This window comes from Pseudopipra pipra, chromosome 21 (genome assembly GCF_036250125.1).
Source record: "Pseudopipra pipra isolate bDixPip1 chromosome 21, bDixPip1.hap1, whole genome shotgun sequence".
NCBI lineage: Eukaryota > Metazoa > Chordata > Aves > Passeriformes > Pipridae > Pseudopipra > Pseudopipra pipra.
In genome coordinates this window covers 10052388-10068203 of record NC_087569.1, presented here as the reverse complement: position 1 = coordinate 10068203, position 15816 = coordinate 10052388, and the positions used below count along the sequence as shown (strand labels likewise).

Sequence of the window (15816 nt, the reverse complement as noted above, 5' to 3'; positions counted from 1 at the left end):
CTCTCCAACATGTTGGGGTAAATATTCCACCTTACTTATCAACACCAGTGTCACAACTGACACCTTTAACACTGGCCCATAAATCATCAGTGAGTAAGATCTCAAAACTATCTCCTTTTCCAGGAGTTACGTCTGCACATCCAACCTGTTGTTTGTGAGGGCAGGTGACTCAGTACTGCCTTAAAAACTAAGGAAGCTGATCCCTTTATGGCATCTAAAATCCTCCCAGACAACTCAAACTCTGTGTGTGGGGGAGGTAAATGAATCCCAGGACAACATACAACCCCTCCTTCCATCAAACCTTTCCTAAAGCTGCCCTTTGGGAGAGAGAAAAGGATGCTGAGTGGGATCCATCTGCAGCTACCCCAAGAACACAACAAACGTGGTTTGAATAAAACTTCCAGCTGAAATGGGACTCAGAGTGTCTGTGGGAAGACACTAACTTGTAAGAGTCACTTTTGAGAGTCCACAGGAGCCCCTTCATTTTGTGTATAGGAGTGAAAAAGTTCTTCCAGGTCCAGCAGGCAGCATATCAATCCACCAGGAAAGCTGGGAGCCAGCACCAGTAAATCAAAGTGTGCCTTTCTGTTAATACTCCCTCACACGTTCTCATTTTATACATCCCTCCACCCAGCCAGGAAGCAGCCCTGGAGTATTTAGCTCCACTCAGGGATAGCACTGCCATGTATCAAAGTGTCAGGAGACCCACCAGAGATGAAATCTGTCCTGCTGCTCTCAAACCACAAAAAATCAATTTTGTCAATGCCAGTGGTTATGGACAAACTGGCTGTGCTGGTGGCACCCCCTCGGACTGGGGAGGGCTCCTGGTGGCAGGGGATTGACCCCCCAGGCTCTACCCCCTCATCCATCCTCTCCACACGCAGAGTTGCTGTGGAAGCCCACACAGTGCCATGTAGGATGGCTTCAGTGCTCATCCATGCTCCTACTCCAGCATTCCCACAGCTTCCTGCACAAGAAAAGATCTGTGCTCTTTTCCATGACCTCTAAAAATGGGGTCTCATTCCATCTTCCCAAGCAGCTGTGGAGAGCAGCAGCTGGTGAGGAGCAGCAGGGAGCTTTGAGCCCGTGGAAAAGAGCTGGAGCCTCAAGGCTTTCCAAGGTATTCACAGAGCCAAGCCCTGGGATTCCCAAAACTTCTCCACTGGGCACATTCCTCCCTGTATAACCCCGGTCCACCCATCCAGCAGATTTGAAGCACGACGCGTTCACAGAGCCAAGCCCTGGGATTCCCAAAACTGCTCCACCAGGCACCTCCTTCCCACCTGACCCTGGTGCATCAATCCAGGAGATTCTGAGTGCAACGGGTAAGGGAGGAGATCCTAAAATTGGTGCAAACCTCCCAGGATTTTTGCTCCATGTGGCACCTTGCAGGGCGCTGCCGTGGCAGTGCTTCCCCCAGCCTGAGTTCTGCTGTGCACACACCGTATCCAAACACACACAGAACACCCTCCCCAGGATGTGCCAGCAGGAACCAGCGCCTGCCCAGCCCTCAGCTCGACTTCAGAGCCCACGCCAACACCGGGAATTAACTGCTTTTTCCCCTCAATTAAATCTGAGGATCTGGCATCACAGGAATATCATCGCCGTGCTGGCTTTTCATTTTCCATGTACCTCCACAGGCTGTGGAAGTGCTCACACACAAAAGCTGGTGTTGGAACAACGGGATGCAGAGCAAAAGCCGAGCTGCCAAATACGGGGAGCGTTCCCCCTGCCAGCACAGAGAGTCCCTGTGTTCCCACAGAGAGTCCTCACGGAGAGTCTCCATGTCCCTGCCACACGGAGCGGGCGCGCCGGCCACATTATGCAAATGGGAAGGAGGAGAGGAATCCAACCTCTTTTATTTTAATAGCTGCACATAACGAGGAGAATCTTTATCAGGTACGGGTGTTTATCCCAGCATTCAGATGAAGAGGGGGAATTTTCCCTCTTTTCAAAGGGCTGCGGGACAGGAGTTAAACTCCAGGTCAAAATGGCCCTCGATCCGCTGGCCTCGGAACAATACTGCTCATTCAAATCCACCAGCCAGCCACTTGCACTAGTCATCCCCAGCAATTAATCCCCCACGAAACACGTTTGATTAAATCTTTTCAAGCAAATCCTTTGCTTTGCTTTTGTTAGTTCACTTCTTGTCAACATCTATTAAAATATGCCTTTAATTCTCCCACAATCTTAAAAAACACCGATTCCACTGTCTTCAACTTTAATCAACTGTATGGCCGGCATTTTTCATTTCATAATAATGTGCTGTTTGGAATTCAAGAGGCAGGCTCAACATCAATCATTCGGCAAGAATTTTTCCACTGCAATAAATATGCAAATGAGGAAAGCCAGTCAGTCGTATTTCAGGCCCGACTTGCTAGTGTTTTAAAAAAGACACAAATTTATTAATTGCCGTTGGCCAGCGGAATCCTATTACTTTGGGCATTGATTACAAAGCTGTGTGAGTGATTATTGTGCAACTCGCAGGCTATCCAGGCATGAGGAAAAATTATTAAAGCAAGGCAGAGATTATCAACTCGGAATAACAATAAGCCTTAACATTTTAGGCCTCTAACTTCTTCAACAAAGAATTACGCCGGAGCTCCAGTGTATCATAATTCTGAAGTCTGTCAGTATTACTTTTGGAGCTTGCTCTATATTCCCAACAGCAGGACGACGTTCCCAGCCCGGAAAAGGCGGGGGAATTCCTCCAGGTATCGCATCTTAAACATGGGGCTCTGGACAACAGCTTGGCTGGAATTCCCACTGTGTAAGGAACAGCAGGAGGGACAGTGGGGCAGGCAGGGCTCCCCCAGCTTCAGCTTTGCACCCCTGCATGTCCTGGGGCCCCCAAAGCCAAGGGAGCACAGCAATAAAAGGCTGCTGACAAGCCTCTCACAGAAGCTACAAGAGCCAGCCCAGACTAAATGATAGGCTGGAGGTGATTTTTTAGAGGTGCTGCAGTTACATACACATTTCTCACAGACTTCAGCTCAACCCTAGCACAAAGCACCTGTAAATCTGTCCAAATTTGGGAAAATATGGGAGGGTCACTCCCACTACGCTTCCCAAAACACTGAGTTTGTGGAATTTTATCAAATCATAGTAGCAAAAAGGCAGACACTTTGCTGCTGATTGCAAAGGTCTGCTCCACACGAAGGCCCAATTTGCTGGTTCCATTGGAATGCAAATGATGCAAAAGCCTTTGCAGAGGGGAAAATTGTATTCCTTGGGCACAAAGGAGCCAGTGCTGCACCCCTCTTTCACACCAGCAGTTCAGCTGACTCCCAAAGAGTTACAGAACGGCCTCAATTTAGCCCTTTCACTCCAATATTGCTGCATCTGACAGGAAGGACAACAGGATCAGACACAGATGAGTTTGCTAAAAGTAAAGAAAATAACTAGATGCAACAACAGAATAAAGGTTGGGTATTCAGGGGTTTTATTAGAGAGGGCTGGGGGAGGGGGAGAGCTGAGAAGGGAGAGAAAGAGAAACACTTCCATGAAGTTCATGCTCTACTGATTCCCCTCAACCATCATCTTTTGATATCAACCCAAAGCAGGGAGGGGACGGGGCTGGTAAAATGAGATTTATAAAAACTGATGTTTTACATTACTGTAAATGCAAAGGGGCTGACAGCACACATTCCTGCCTCTGCCAGGCTGGAATCCCCAAGTACATGGGCAGGGAGGAGAAAGGAAGAGGAAAGGTGAAATCTCATAGTTATCTGGATATTAAGGCCAGAAGGGAACACTAGCCCATCTAGACTGACCTCTCCATATAATACCAGGCCATTAATTATATTTATCATGACAAGCACCGAGTTTCCATCTCAAGGTAACCAATTGCCAATTAATCCGAGTTAGCTGACATTTGCACATGCTTGTCTGGACACTTTTAAAGCCTTTGTTTCCCTGCATCTTGTTTGTGCTGCATACAGACTAACATGCACAAATATTTAGCTAAAATCAATTTAATTAGCTATTAATCTTGAGAAGCTCAAATGTGAGCAAATCTGTCTGATCAAGTGTGGTGTAATCCCACTGTTTGGAGTTCAGGTGTATCAGGCCACCCACCAGGGACTGTCCCACCATTTCTTGCTCTAGAATTTAAGGCAGCTTTCCAATTAACCTTAAACAACCTCAGTGTCCAACACACAGGGCTATGGAGATCACCTATCAAATGGGAGCACTTATTTTACCACACCTATACAAGAGGAGACAATTCTGCTCAAAAATACTAAATACCACAAGCTAAAAGCCTTGGCACTCCATGAGGAAGGGCAAGAGGTTTTTTTTCCTGAAAACAGCCCAAAACTGCATGTTAAACAAATGTCCTGCATCTCTCCACCACCTCCCACCTAGAATTTCTGAACAATTCACAGATGGGAATGACAAGCCACAAAAACACTTTCCTGGCACCTCTCACAGCCCAAATTCTGCACAAGCACAAAAACATCACGGACCTCATGACCTGACCATACATTCCCACAATAACAGAGCTCCAAACTCGAGTCCTGTGCCTTCCCTAAAGCCTCTCACTTCATGTCTCTCCCCTCTCACTCGCTGGCACCTGCACACACTGGCCCAGGAGCTGCTCATCCTCATTGACCCCAGTCCTTGCCCAAAGCTCTCCACAGCACAGGATCATTGCAACAAAATTCAGAGAAAAAGGGTCTGATTCATTCATTTATTTTAGTCGAGAGCAGAGTCTTCATTAATGTCAACAGGCTTTGGCAAAGTCCCAAAAAGAGCTGAATAGATTCTTCATTAGATCAGAGAGAAAAGGTGAAATTTGGGGACACCTGCATCCACATCCATTTAAATCACATTCAGCCCTGCACGAATTGACAAGCCCGATGTTTTCTGTATTCATAAAGTGTCCAGACTAATACAATTCAATTAAAATGAACTACCAGTTTTAAGTGGGCTAGATCTGATCACAATAATTTACACTCAGGCTTGAAACCCAGTTCTGCTGTCACACATTTGTGCAGGCTCCCAGTAAAATCTTCAAAGCGAGAATATATTTAAGTCCATGATCTTGCCTAGCACCAATTAATCCTGTAACTGCTCTATGCCTCTGGAAACTGTGTAATCTGCCTGTGCCTCAGTTCCTCCCCCCTCCCCTGTGACACCCACCCTGCTCTGTATTAATGCATTAACATCTCCAGATGTAGGTATGGATATATTTTATAGTTTTAAAAGCAATCCAGGAATAGAGATGATAACAAAATAATGAGTGAATTATTGACAGCTGATGCCTGCAGGCTTCTCTGAAAAATTCCAAGCCTGTGTCAATAAAGAACATTTCATCAGGCAGCTTTTCTCTAACCAGGTGTGACCAACAACAGCCAGGTACAGGTGAGGAGTGAGGCAGAGGAGAGAGGGGGACACCTTGCCAGGCACATCCTCTCTCACATGAAGTGGAACAGGGTCTCTGGTACCTAAAGTGGACTTGATTTGATTAAATGTCAGTCTGTGCTTAATCAGCCTCTTCAACATGACTTACCTGGACATTGCATAGAATGTAAATATATTTTCTTAAAGACTGGGATTAACAGAACCCAACAAAAATCCTCTGTTAAACACTGAGAACATACAAACACATAATGAACAGACACTAAAGACAACCTATCCCTCTGCCTTGAATGTCTACTAAATATTGCAGAACCAGCCCAGAAGAAAATGAAGATATTCAGTGTGAAGCACTCATACAGAAAGGTTTAATATGCAAGAATGTAAAACCAGAGAACACATGGCATCCTTGGAGGTCTCCTGCTGGCAATGAATGTAAGTGGGATTCTTAATCACAGCCCTAAGAGGCCTTGTCCACAAATGTGCTGTTTAGTCACAAGCCACAGGTATTTGTCACGGGAGCAGTTAAACCAACCTGCTGTACCCAGGGCCCAACCCAGGGAATTATTGTGAGGGTCCAGGGAGCTCCAGGTGGGAGCACGGTCCTTTCCCAGCACACTGGCTACAAAGGCACCTATTCCCACCCCAGAAACAGCCATTTCTGGGTCACTCAAAGCTTTAGGAACAAAAATTCCACAACTCCTTCATTTCCCAGAAGGCCACAAACACCCGGCCTCGAGCAGCCCCTGCCAAATCCTGCAGAGCTTTCCAAGCGCTCCTTTCAGCTCTTCTTCCCAATAAAACTTCATGGAATAGCAACTGTTGGCTGCACCTGAGACATGTAACATCTTAAGGGAATAACTTATCACAGAATGGCCTGGGTTAGAAGGGATCTTAAAGCTTGTTCCACCCCCTGCCATGGGTAGGGACACCTCCCACTATCCCAGGTTGCTCCCTGTCCAACCTGGCCTTGGACACCACAAGTTATCCAGCCACTGACTCTGAGCTGAATGAACTGGCTGCAGTAAATTCTGGACAGGGAGTTCCTGCAAACTTCACGTGTAGCTCCACACTCCTTCTCCTTGTTTCCCCTTTCCCCATCTTTCTTCTGTGCTTCCTTCACCACACCCAACCTCAAGCAGGGTGAAGGGCTAAGAGGTGCCCCTGCTCTAACATCCCACTGTCCAAACTCAGGATGCAGAAGGAAAGGAGGACTGGGAACCACTGAGAAAAGATGTACAAACTTCAGCAGAATTGAAGCAGCTGTATAAATTTTGGGTCTGTTAGCAGCAGCCAAGGCACTGTGCTGCAAGTTGAGGCTGCTGCCAGGCAGAGCTCCCTGCTGCTGCTCCATTAATCCATTAATAATCCAAGCAGGTTTGGGGATAATGGCCTTGCAAGCACGTGGAGCACTGCATTTGATTTTTTTTTTTTATTTAATCTGATTCACTTTATTCAGGTTTATTTTCTCACTGATCACAAATCTTTGTGTAACTTCACCACAGCTCTAGAAACAGTAAATAACAGTTAATATTTGTTGTCCTCCCTTTTGTTCCTTCAGTGAGCAAATCCATCCTGACAGACCCTGCATATCTATCTTTTACCAAAACCACTATTTTCCCCATTTCTCTTGAAATTATCTTTAGCTTATGCTGAGGAATAGAAATACAGGATTCTGGTATTTTCTCTTAATCCACTGACAGATGGAGTCAAAGCCAAAAAAAAAAAAACAAACAAAATTCAGCGAGCAGTTTACATTTCAGGTACCTCCTGAATTCTTGGGAAGTGAAAACATATACTTACAAAAACATACTCAACCACTTGTCCCTTCAAAGTCCTGCAATTTCCATCAGCTTCTTGCTTCCTGCAAAATCCTCACCTGAGTTTCTGTACATTTTTAACTCGTCTCACCAACTAAAAAGTGAAAATAGCACAATATACTACTTAAAGGCTGGAATTCCCAGCTCTTTTTGTGGAGCATAAAGTTATTAGTCACTGAAACATTCCCAGTTTAGTATTTTTAACCAAGAATTATAAAGAAAAAGCAATTAAAATGGCAAGAACAGAGCTACGTGCCCGTACTGGGAAACCCAGGGCTTTTGTGGATGGAGGGATTTAATTTTTAAAGCTCTTGTTGCCTCCTTGCCCCTCAATCATTTGTGGTGTTTTGTCACTTTATCAAGATTTAACATAACAAGCCCCAAACCCTGGAACTGTTCAATCCTGACAGGGGATGTTGCTTCACTTCCACCTCTTCTTTGGCTCTTCCTTGCCCTTGAGGTGATTTTTGGTGACATTCTCGTGAGATCCACTCCTGACCTTCCTGCCCCTTGCAAACATACAGTGAAATATGAATGGCAGGCAAGCAATCTGTGCAGAGACACAGCCCAGAAACTTGCACCTTGCACTCCTTTTCTATGTAAATAATGCAAGGATCCTGCGGGAACGTGCCAGGGATTGGAATTTTTAATTAATGGGTCTCTTTAATGTGCAAATCAGGAGCAGATTGCAAATTCTGACTTGCATTGATTATGAAAAACATTAATTGAACGTGCAAGACCCCAAACAGAGGCAACATCTCAAGCCCTGGACTAGACTGGAAGACACAGTGCAGGAGAATACAAATATATCTTGGAGAAACAGCCCACTCCAGGCAGGAGCACCTTGGAATGCCGAGCTGGGGGAGCTCGTGTGTGCAGGGCAGGAAACCCTGGACATTTGTGCTGCATTCAGAGCTCAGCCACTCTGATTTCAGCACTAAAAACCACCCAGACTTTTTCCAAACAGGAATAAACACGAGCTCCATGATCACAGTTCGGCCTCCAATTTGTATGTAAAAAGGGTGACAGGAAAAAATCTGAAATATAATTAAAGATTAAAAAAAAAAAAAAAAGGGAAATAAAAAGCAAGACAGTGCAAACAAAGCAATGCTGTCTCTTTAAACAGAAATTCATCCTATATAAATTATGGCCATAAACTTTTCCTGCAGTGCAGCCTAATTAATTCTTGTTCTATACACAAAGGGAAATGCTGGGTGACAAATGGGTGTGAAGCCTGAAAGCTGCCAGGTCTGCAAAACATTTTCTACTTCAATTTATAAGCAATTTTGCAGTAAATCATCTACCAGAACCTGAGATCTCAGGAATCTAAGACTGTCCAAAGCACGTTGCAACATTAAAAAAAAAAAAATCATAAAAGATTACAAAAATAATAAATTAAACACTTGAGGTTTTGTAACCTCCAATCTCAAAACCTGGAAAATGAGCATGACCTTGCCATTTTCACTCACACTTGGCTTTAAACCTGCACATGGAGGGAGCACTGCTGTCTACTCTTTAACACAATTATACTCAAGGCCTTGGGGAATTCCACCACCTCAACGGGGTTGGTCTAAGTGGGAGATACCAAAGAGGCAAATATAGAAAGGATCATTTTCCAATTCAAAAATATTCATCCTTCCCGTGAGCACAGAGCAGAAACTTCGTGAGAAAAGGAAGGATTTGGGATAAGTTACTGAAAGCATCCTGGGGCAGCTTGCAAGGGGATGGGAGGGACTTGTCCAGGAGCTCAGAGAGCACTGGGAGCCTCCTGCCCTCAGCATCCAACAGTGTTCACCCACAGTCTGCAATTCTGGCACCAACTCACTGGTGCAACTCGAGCACCACATCATTTCCTCCTGCTCAATGAAGGTGATGAAAGCATGCCAAATTTATTTAGTGGATTTGGAAAGAAGTGCTGGGGTTTCCCTGAAAGGAGAGCATCATCCAGTCCAACGCAGCACCAGTGTCCTGATTATCCCAAATCCTGTCCAAGGCTGAAGCACATCACGTACAATGAACCACCTGAACACTCAGGATTTACAAAGGCCTGCCTTCACCTCATCTTTACACTTTTTCCATGCACAATTCTTCCATTTTTTCCTGTCTGGGGAACGGGATCCTACCCATAAGCTGGTAACCAACTGGGATGAGAACTCAGGAGTCCAGAAATGTTTACCCAGCCCACAAATCACTGGTCAGAACTGAATAAAAAAAGCTTATTTTTCTAGAAGCCACTAAAGCACTTGATCAGCTAAAAATTAAGACTTTTATTGGAAGCTGATTTATAGTGAGATTTTTTTCCCCCTTCATAAATCAAGGTGCATCAATTCATGAAAGAACTTTAAATATATTATGATGTGTCTTTTCAGAAAGGACTTTAGTTTGACCTCCTGAACTGCCAGGTCACAGCAGCTCTGTGAGTGAAGATGTGACCCAGCCCAGGGGGTAAAGCTGAGTTGTGATCAGACACAAACCCTCTCACAGGGCCCAGCACAGCAAAGTGAGAGAGAAAAGGGTCTGTGCCACAGAACACCAACTACATCCCTACAGTCTTCAGATATATAAATTTACTCCTTATTTCATGCACTTTGTAACTTCTGGAAAAAGCATCTTTGCAGGCAGTGAAAGCTGCACACAATAGTGGAGCTCATCAAAATGACTATTTATTGTAGCCTGCTTTATTGGATAATTACAGATTTCGTTTTAAAAAATAGCACTAAAAACGGAACATAATTTTGGTCCATTAGGGAAAACACTAAACAAGAGTAGTAGAAGTAGAATGTTCCTAAATTCATTACTTCCTGTCTGTCAGAGCACTTCCTGTGCTAACTTTGCCCAGGTCACTGCAGCTTTATTTTATTAGTTTTCAAAGATCAAATACAGAACACAAACCTGAGCTTTGAGGAATATCAGAGTGAACTGCTACAACTTTCCTGCCCAGATTACGAGAAGAAGGAATCACTGAGCAGTTACTAACAGTGGATTTTCCCTCAGAGTTCTGGACAACTGAAGGATTAGCCTCTGCTGCACTCTGGACATTATACTCCATGTTCTTGGATGTATTTTGCTTATGGGAAATATCAAAATGTCAACCATTGTTTCTGTTAAAGGTCTTTAATGATATTGCATTTTAGACCTGTAATGAAACATGGAGCTGGTGCAGTTTGTAATGCATCTCATTAAGAGCATTAATAACGTGTGTTTCACTGAAAGGTCAGCACAGCATTGTTGGGAGTTTGCCTTTTTGTCCTTAATCACTTCAGTCAAAGCAGCAGAGCCAACTTTAAAATAGAAAGTGCCTCCCCTGCTGTAACTCCAGATAAGCTGATTACCTGCCATGTTCTGATCAGGTGTAAGCCACGAGATCACAGCCAAAACCTGCTGCAGGGGCAACACTCAGGGTCATGGGCAATGATGACCAAAGCTCCTCATCCAGTTTTGAGATGATTTGTGCCAGTTCAGGCCAAAATTTCTTAATCACTACAAGGTGTGGCTGAAGGGGTGGAGAACCAGAGCAAATCTGAGGGTTCAGGTGATGTCTGATGTGCAGCACGAGAGGCTTTGGACACCACTACACTGTTTCCTACCAAGTGGGTTCACAGAAAGGGGTTCTTGGGATCCTCCACAGGGTGTTCACCTAAGGAGCTGAAACTCCTCAAGATTGGGAAAGCAGAAATGGAAGTGAAAGGGATAACCAAAATGGAAAGCTTTAAAAGGCCACTGAGCTTATCTCTGTTATTCAAAATCACTGAAAGAACATCCCGTGAAGTGCATTCATTTCTGATTAGTGAGATAAGGAAACAGAAGATTCTCTGTATAAACATTGTCATCCCTGTGGTTTTTGCCAGAAAATGACAAACATGTCATGGAGAAATGGACACCAACTGATACCTGCAGAATTTTAATTTATCCCAAAGGATAACATAACTATCTCCCCATGCATTTAAGGCCAGTAAAAAAAGTGTCCAATTCTAAAACTTACACAGACCCACAACACACTGAAGCAAGTGCTTTGCACTTATCAACTGGAGCCTGTACATTATTATTTCATTATTATTTCATATTGCAGAACCTACTACAAATCTCATCAGATCGATATCATTAACAGTGATCCTCAGATATAAACAGATAAAGAAGCTCCAAGCTGGCAAGACATTTGCTGCTGATTTAACTGCACAGCCTTTGGGCTGAAGAACTCCTGGTTAGGGCAAATCTTTGCATTCACTGACTCAGCACAAAGTTGGGACAAGGTGTCTCTGGACAAACCATCCCAACTGTGCTCTGAACTGCAGTAGTGAAAGCAATTATTTCTAAGATACAGCATGAAAGTTAAATTTGATAAACAAACTTCAATCCCCACTAGAAACAGAAACCAGAAACAGCAGCAGGACCTGAGCTGAGGTTCACCAACATGGTGTAAGCAATGACAGGCCACCAGCAGGGACCAACCAGGCACACACAGACATGGGTGATGGGAGACAATTTCTTTGTCTGGGATGGGAAAGAGGTTTGGGTTTTGTTTGCACAGCACCTCATCAGTGATTAATGCAGTGAAAACCAACAGCCACTACTACAGGCATGTCCAACTCAAAGCCCTCACTTTCCCATTAGTGCTTCCCCACACAGCAAAACACACTGGCTGCAGCAGAGTCTAACCAAAGGAGAAAGGTTTAAGGATTCTTACAGCTCTCCACAGCGTTGTCAAACTGCTGTCCACCCTCCTCTCTGAACCTGGGGTAGGTGTCTGGCTGGGGGAGCCTGTTGGCCGTCACCAGTGCCTTCTGCATCTTGATTCTCCCCTCCATTAGCAGATCCCACAGTGCTTCAGGACAAAGAGGAAATAAAGCAATTATTCAGCAACCCAAAACACTTGTGCCCCGTGAAGGACTTCACAGCACAGCCCCTCCCCTTTGGGCTGCATTAGTCCTGGCTAGGGCAGATCTTTGCATGCACTGACCCAGCACAAAACTGGTACCACGAGGTGCCTCTGGGCAAAGCCCGATCCTACGATCCCAACTGCAACTGGGATCCACAAAAACAAATCACCCCTCTGCTTTACTGTTTGAAAGGACAGTTTGCACATGGAGGTTTGATAGTTTAACAGGGCAGACAGGAAGAAATTCCATTCAGTGCTGCATTTTGAATAGAAACAAAGTGATATCAGCAGCACTGCACAGGACGAGCAGTGCAGGAAGTCCCCGTCCCCCACACTGGTACCACGAGTATATTCAGCACTGGTTCAATTAAGTGAATAAACTGGTGGATAAACACACTTCACAACATGAGCTTTTGCAGCAGCAGTGACACCAGCTTGCACAGCAGCCTTGGCAGAACATTTGCAAGTGTCTGAGGCTGCTGCAGCATGCACATGCAGTGTGCTAACAGCATGTCAACATGCCGAGGTGGCTCCTAACACAGCCACAGTGTCAGCAAGGTGACAGCCTTGTCAAAACACAGAGCAAACATGCACAAACCTAGCTGGTTCCTCACAGCTTTGCCCTTCTCTACTTCTTCAGACTCTTGGCCTTTGGAGAAGGTCATCACCCCCCCATCGTCTTCACTGTCTTTGGTTTCCTTTGCATCGTCGTGGTTTTCACTCCCATATTCCTCTTCCTCCTCCTCACTTCCTTCTTCCATGTTGGCATCATCATCTTCATTTTCATCTTCATCTTCGTTTTCATCTTCATCTTCCCCTTCACTGCTTCCTGCATCATCCATCCCCTCTGCAAATTTCTCGAAGTCTGTGATATTCTGGAAGCTGAACTTTGGTGCCTTGTCCTTGATAGATGGATCTGTCTCTTCACCATCATTCAAGTCATCCTCCTGGTCACTGCTGGGCTTCTCCTCTGCTTTAGTGCCTGCACTGTCATCCTCTTCTGAACCTTCACTGCCGCTGTACCAGTCATCTAGTGCCTCTTCAACTAATAATTAAAAGAGAGAAAAGTTATTTTCTTGTCAGAAAAACGTGCCACTTTGCAGGGTTCATCAGCAACAGCTCAGGTTTGGGCTGTTTGAGCCCAGTTTTACCTGTGGATGATGTTACCCTTTGTTTGGGCTAAAAAATGGAAACAGAAGGCCAGAGTCACAGAAAGATCCCTGCCCACATTTTCTGCAGCCAACGATCAGCAGATCCATGGCTGAGCCTTCCCATCACACAAGGCCATCACAAGGAAACAAGGTGGCCAGAATTTTTATGTGCATTTTTAAATACGCCTTTTTAAAATGAGAATCTGTATAAACTTGTATCTATTGGCTTAAAAATGGGAGCTGTTTCTTTTCCCCCCCATGCAACGTTCAGTCAGTGCACTGAACCTCACCTTACCTCTGATTCCTCAACCTGTGGAACTGACCTTCTCTTTGGAGTTTTCCTTTCCTTCAGGCCAAAAAATACAGCCAGAATTCCAGGAAGGTACCTCAATGTGTCCAGCTTAATTGTACCTGTTTCTTGCCCTGTAACAGGGCCCTAATGTTTGTCATCTCAGTTCAGATGCACTGGCTCAGTCCCATGCCAACATCACATTTGGAGTAGTTTAGTAAAAAGAGGAAAAATGAGATTTCTTACCAGATCCTTCTTCAGACAGAGCATCTCCCCAGAGCTCTTCTTGCAAAGCTTTGCGAGACGTGGCTTTTCCACTGTACTTTTTATCAGCTTCCAAGAGAGAGGCTGAAACTCTTTTCCTTATGTTACCAACAGGCAAAATGTCATCTGAGGTTTCATCCTCAAATCTGTCAATCACTTTAGCAACAGTAGCTGTGGGGGAAAAAAAAAAAAAAAAGGAAAGGGGTGACTAAACTGAACTGAATTCCAGTCTTCAAGAACCAGCTGCAGGAAGGAGCCACAGGAAACCTCTCAAGCTCTACAAACAACAGTGCACTGGTGAGCTGGATGGGAACATGGCCTCACACAAGAAGCTGGTTTTTAGGCTTTGAGAGGTGCAGGAAAGCCAGCACAGTAATTTCCAGCAAAGGGGGAAAAGGTTCCTGGGGAATCAAAGGCAGAGACCAAGCCTCACAGCCAGGTTTTGTGAGGATCAGCACCAGTCCTGCCTAGGAAATACTGAGTAAAGTAACACTTCAGATCCAGCAGAGGAGATAAGACAGCTCCAGGGGTATTTTTCAGAAAACATCCTGTGATTCCTCAGTGATAACCTGTGATAACCTGCCAGCTTAACCTTTGCAGGAGGAAGGGAGATGTTACGTTATCTGACCAATTTCAACCCTTTTTCAGAACTCTGGACTTCCCCATGCACAGGTCTGGTACCACTGGGCTCCCCTGCAATGCAGAGATTGATGTTTATTAACAGACACCAAAATAATCCTGCTGAATTATTTTTTTTTGGAATGAACATCACCTACATTCACACCTTTCGGGTTCCTCTTTATTTTAGAGAACAAGCATGAAGCACTGGACAAACCAAGCCTATCCAAGCCCTTCCATGGATCCTGAGAACAGTCCTTCAGGTGGAGGACTCTGCAAAGCTGGAATGCCTTCACTCACTCCAAACTCACAGATTAAAAGAGGAAAACGCCAATTCAGATGCGCTTTGGTCTCTTGCTATACACGAGCCACTAAAAAAAATACGTAAACATTTCAGAAAGGCTCAACAGAGGAAACAATTGTGGTTATTACCCTCCTTCAGGCCCATCCTCTCCAGGACACGGAGCAGAGCAGCCCAGCCCAGAGAACACACCACCCCGTCCTCCCTCCCTGTTCTCGCTCATGTGCAAGACGCCCCGTACGCCAAATTACAGGGTTAGCTTTGTTCGAGCAGTCGAGCATCCAAATCGCTGAGTGCTCTTAACGCGTGTTTCGAAATGTTAATGCCTCGCACAGAGGGAGACAAAAAAAACCCCTCCTGCTCGTAACCAAACCGACCAAACCTCCCCTAAATAAGAGTCACCGCAGCTACGAGAGAACGGCAGGATGGAATGGCTGGGCAAGAGGGGCAGAGGCAGAATGCGGGACTCGAGGGATCCCCTGGAATTCTCAGTCTTGGCACCACCGCAGTGGGAAGTTTTGCCCAGAGAAGCTGCGGCTGCCCCAGCCCTGGAATAACCCCGCTGCCGAGGTAACCCCCGCCGCGGGGCCGGGGGGCGCAGCTCGGGGCGCCCGGAGGGGCTGAGGGGCCCCGGCCCCGCGCACGGCCCGGGCCCAGCCCCGCACACGCCGCCGCCGCGGCGCCACGTGCGGCCGGTCCGGCAGCGCCCGGGCCGCCCCCGCCGGCTACCCCCCGCCCGCCCGGCCCGGGCCACGGTGCCCGACCCTCCCCCGGGCCTCCCGCACCTTCCTCCGCGTCGTCCTCGGGGTCGCGCAGGGCGGGCCGGGGGTCGAGCAACTCCCGCAGCTGCTCCGCCAAGGGCGCCGCCATCTTGGGGGGGGGCGCGGGGCGGGCAAAGGGGCGGGGCCTGAGGGGCGGGGCGGGGCCTGAGGGGCGGGGCGGGGCCTGCCGGCCGCTGGGTCCTATCGCCCGCCCGCCCGGGGACAGCGCGGGGCCGGGGGCGACCAGCCGGGGACATCGGGGTGCCCGCGGGGTCACAACTGGGGACATCGGGGGGGCCCGCGGGGTCACAACTGGGGACATCGGGGGGTCCTGTGGGGTCACAACTGGGGACATCGGGGGGGCCCGCGGGGTCACAA

General features: G+C 46.5%; 1 protein-coding gene across 1 annotated transcript in view; it reads right to left on the bottom strand.

Moving 5' to 3' along the window:
• Positions 1-15561, bottom strand: part of AATF (apoptosis antagonizing transcription factor) — a 47806-nt gene extending 32245 nt beyond the window's left edge. Inside the window, exons 1-4 of the mRNA XM_064678091.1 lie at positions 15463-15561; positions 13741-13929; positions 12653-13099; positions 11863-12000 (exon numbers count right to left, since the gene is read on the bottom strand). Of these exons, the coding sequence (XP_064534161.1) occupies positions 11863-12000; positions 12653-13099; positions 13741-13929; positions 15463-15547 (859 nt within the window). The 5' untranslated portion in view covers positions 15548-15561. The remainder of the gene's footprint in view (positions 1-11862; positions 12001-12652; positions 13100-13740; positions 13930-15462) is intronic.
• Between the last annotated feature and the right edge of the window lie 255 nt (positions 15562-15816).